At 55.7% G+C, this 2,816-nt stretch overlaps 1 protein-coding gene across 2 annotated transcripts; it reads right to left on the reverse strand.

Annotated features, from left to right (window-relative positions):
• Positions 1–997: 997 nt before the first annotated feature.
• On the reverse strand, positions 998–2,396 carry LOC109754599 (GDSL esterase/lipase At2g04570). 2 transcript variants are annotated; one of them, XM_020313515.3, is made up of 2 exons: positions 2,000–2,396; positions 998–1,910 (listed from the first exon to the last, which is right to left on the reverse strand). In XM_020313515.3, exons 1-2 carry the CDS (start codon positions 2,387–2,389, stop codon positions 1,251–1,253), a joined length of 1,050 nt encoding a protein of 349 aa, XP_020169104.2. In that variant the 5' UTR covers positions 2,390–2,396; the 3' UTR covers positions 998–1,250. The 2 variants fall into 2 exon arrangements, with proteins under 2 accessions (XP_020169104.2, XP_020169103.2); XM_020313514.4 differs by having other exon boundaries at positions 1,003–1,931.
• Between the last annotated feature and the right edge of the window lie 420 nt (positions 2,397–2,816).

Genomic DNA, 2,816 nt, shown 5'->3' on the forward strand with positions numbered 1-2,816 from the left:
CAAGTATCTTTGTGGCTCAAGCTATGTCCGAGTCCCCGCCGGTGCTGCTGTTTCGCCGCGAACTCACCGGCTCGGAGATGACAAGTTTGGGAAACTTGTTGACTCTTGTTGAGGGGGTAGAGTTAACCCAAGGGCCGGGCGTTGTGTCGTGGCACTTGAACACCTCTGGCAAGTTCTCCGTAAACTCCCTTTACCGAGCTCTTGCTAGGGGCCCCTATCAGCATGTGGCTTCCGGGCTATGGAAAGCTAGGTCGCCCCTCAAGAGTAAAGTATTTTCGTGGAAGCTGTGTTGTGACAAACTTCCCACGTTCGTCAACATAGCCAAACGCAACGGTCCGGCCAGCGGGCCTTGCGCGGTCTGCGGGGAGCCAGAGACCGCCAACCATGTTTTTTCCATTGCCACCTGGCCCGGTTCGCGTGGAGTGCGGTCCGCGAGGCCGCTGGTCGGGATTGGGATCCCAGGTCTAGTTCTGAGATGTGTGCTCTCTTGTCGTCGGTTAGTGGTACCGCCCGACGTGTCATGTGGTGTTGCGTGGGGGCGTTACTCTGGGCACTTTGGCATATTAGGAACAAACTTACTATTGAGGGATCCTTCCCCTCTCATCCTGCTGACGTGATTTTCAAATGCGTCATCTTCTTGCAGCAGTGGGCGCCGTTGGGAAGGCGCCAAGACGCTGATCTCCTGCAGCTTGCTCTTGCTCGTCTTCGTCAGGTCTACGCTTTGGCAAGAGCTCCTGCGCCGCCTCCGTAGGGATGTGAGGCATCTTTTGGCATCATCACCGCGAGCCTGCATGTTCTGTTTCAGCCGGCTACGGCTTTGAAATCCAAAACTTGCTCCCCTCGCCTCGCTCGATCTTTTGAGGGTGTCTGATGCGCTGTAAGACTTTATTCTCATGTACGCTGCCTGTTGTGGGTTTTATTCAGTTAAAGCCGGACGTCTCTAGCGTCTTCGTTCTAAAAAAATAAGAATCTGGATGTAAGCTTCTTTTCTGTGAGAGCGTTTGTAAGGACTGTGACACTTAATATATTGCTTTCGGCCTTTTTTCATTAAAAAATCCCTATCAAAAATGAAAGAATACGGGGTGAAAAATATGATCAACTATAGAAAAACAAATATGTGTTTTTTCACCTTGATAGCTGATACGTTGCCCTGTTGGCACACGCACACTTAAATTAAGACCGACCGCATAAAAGAACGATCACATTTGATGATTCGATGTGCTGCGAGCACACAGCAGCAGACGGACGAATCATAGGAAGACGTGGAGCGTGGTGTTCATCTTGGCGTCGGCGAGGGCGCGGTGGAGGCGCTCCGTGGGGTGGATGGCGTCCCAGAAGGCGAACTTGCCGGCGTCCGCGCACGTCAGCGGGTTCCGCGCGTTGCACAGGTACCCCATCTCGAACCGCCCCGTGGCGCCGCAGCACCCGGCTTCCACGTTCTCCAGCCCGTACGACGTAGGGTGCGCGAGCGCGTCGCTGACGGGGCCGTAGACGTCGCCGTAGACGATCCTCGCGCCGCCGAGCTCACCATTGAGCCGGTCGATCACCGCGCGGAGGCCGGCGTTGTAGTCCTCCGCGACGGCGTTGTACTCCTCGGTGCACGCGCCGCCCAAGGCGCGCTCCATCGGGAGGCAGCCCATGGGCGGCATCCCGTTTAGGTCGATCTTGCGCGCGCCGAGCGCGTGCAGCGCGCGCACAAACGACTCCGCGACGCTGAGCACGTAGCCGCCGTACGCCGACGCCGTGGGGTACTTCGCCGCGTTACCGTGTGGCACGGCGTAGTAGTTCTCCAGGAAGTCGTTGGTGCCCATGCTGACGAGGTAGAGCGCCTCCGTGAGCGTCTCCCGCGCCTTGTCTTCTCCCTGGAAGCTCCTGAGCTTGGCCGCGTACTCCTTGAAGTAATCCAGTTCCTTCCAAATCGTGAGCACGGACTGTAACGACTTCATGTGAGCCAATAGCATACGAATGCTTAATTACGATCCTCTTGACGATGGCTTACCATAAGATCAGACGTGGCATTGTCGTATCCGGCGCCGGCGGAGGCGAAGCATGCGCCTGAGGCGAGGCTGCTCATGTTGGCGCTCGGGTCGAGGTAGGGCGGCACCAGCGGCGGCAGGCCGAACGCCTCGGAGATGAAGTCCACGGTGAGACGGCCGTTGGAGAAGCGGCCCGTGGGTTGGCCATTCCCCAGCCGGAGGTCGCGGCCGTAGGGCGCGAAGTCGCTCCTGACGACCGTGGAGATGTAGTTGTTGTTTCCCGTGTCGACGGTGGAGTCGCCCAATACGAGGAGCGCCGGGACCTTGGCAGCCGCCGGCTCGCCCGAGAGGATGCACAGCTGCAGGACGATGATAGGCGCGTAACGTCGCATGGACATGTTTGTGTACAACATATATTTTCGTTGCGGATTCTTCCTCTGCAGATTCGTGGCCTTTTCATCGATGGCCATTTGCGCCTTTCTCGCAGTGGGCGAGCTACTGGAGACTGAGCTATGCTCAGAGTCACAACTGCTGCTAGTTTAACGCATGGAAGCTTCCATTTGTCTGTTTTACCGGGCAAAAAATAAAGTGGAAATCCCCGCAAAATAAATATGTGGAAATGAAAAATGGAGCCTGTCAGGAAACCCTCTTCATTAGCCAGGATGCAGCGTTACGATGCTATAGGACAGATCCTGTTCAAGTAGGGTCATGATTGGTTGGAGAGTGTTTTTTTAGGGGAAACATGCTTCTATTGATCATTCATCAAGTTTACAGGAATTACATTTGCATCATGCGGGTTAATAAGCCACAGGTGGCGACGCTCTTCTAAGTTAAAACCAT

Source organism: Aegilops tauschii, chromosome 6 (genome assembly GCF_002575655.3).
Source record: "Aegilops tauschii subsp. strangulata cultivar AL8/78 chromosome 6, Aet v6.0, whole genome shotgun sequence".
Lineage (NCBI taxonomy): Eukaryota > Viridiplantae > Streptophyta > Magnoliopsida > Poales > Poaceae > Aegilops > Aegilops tauschii.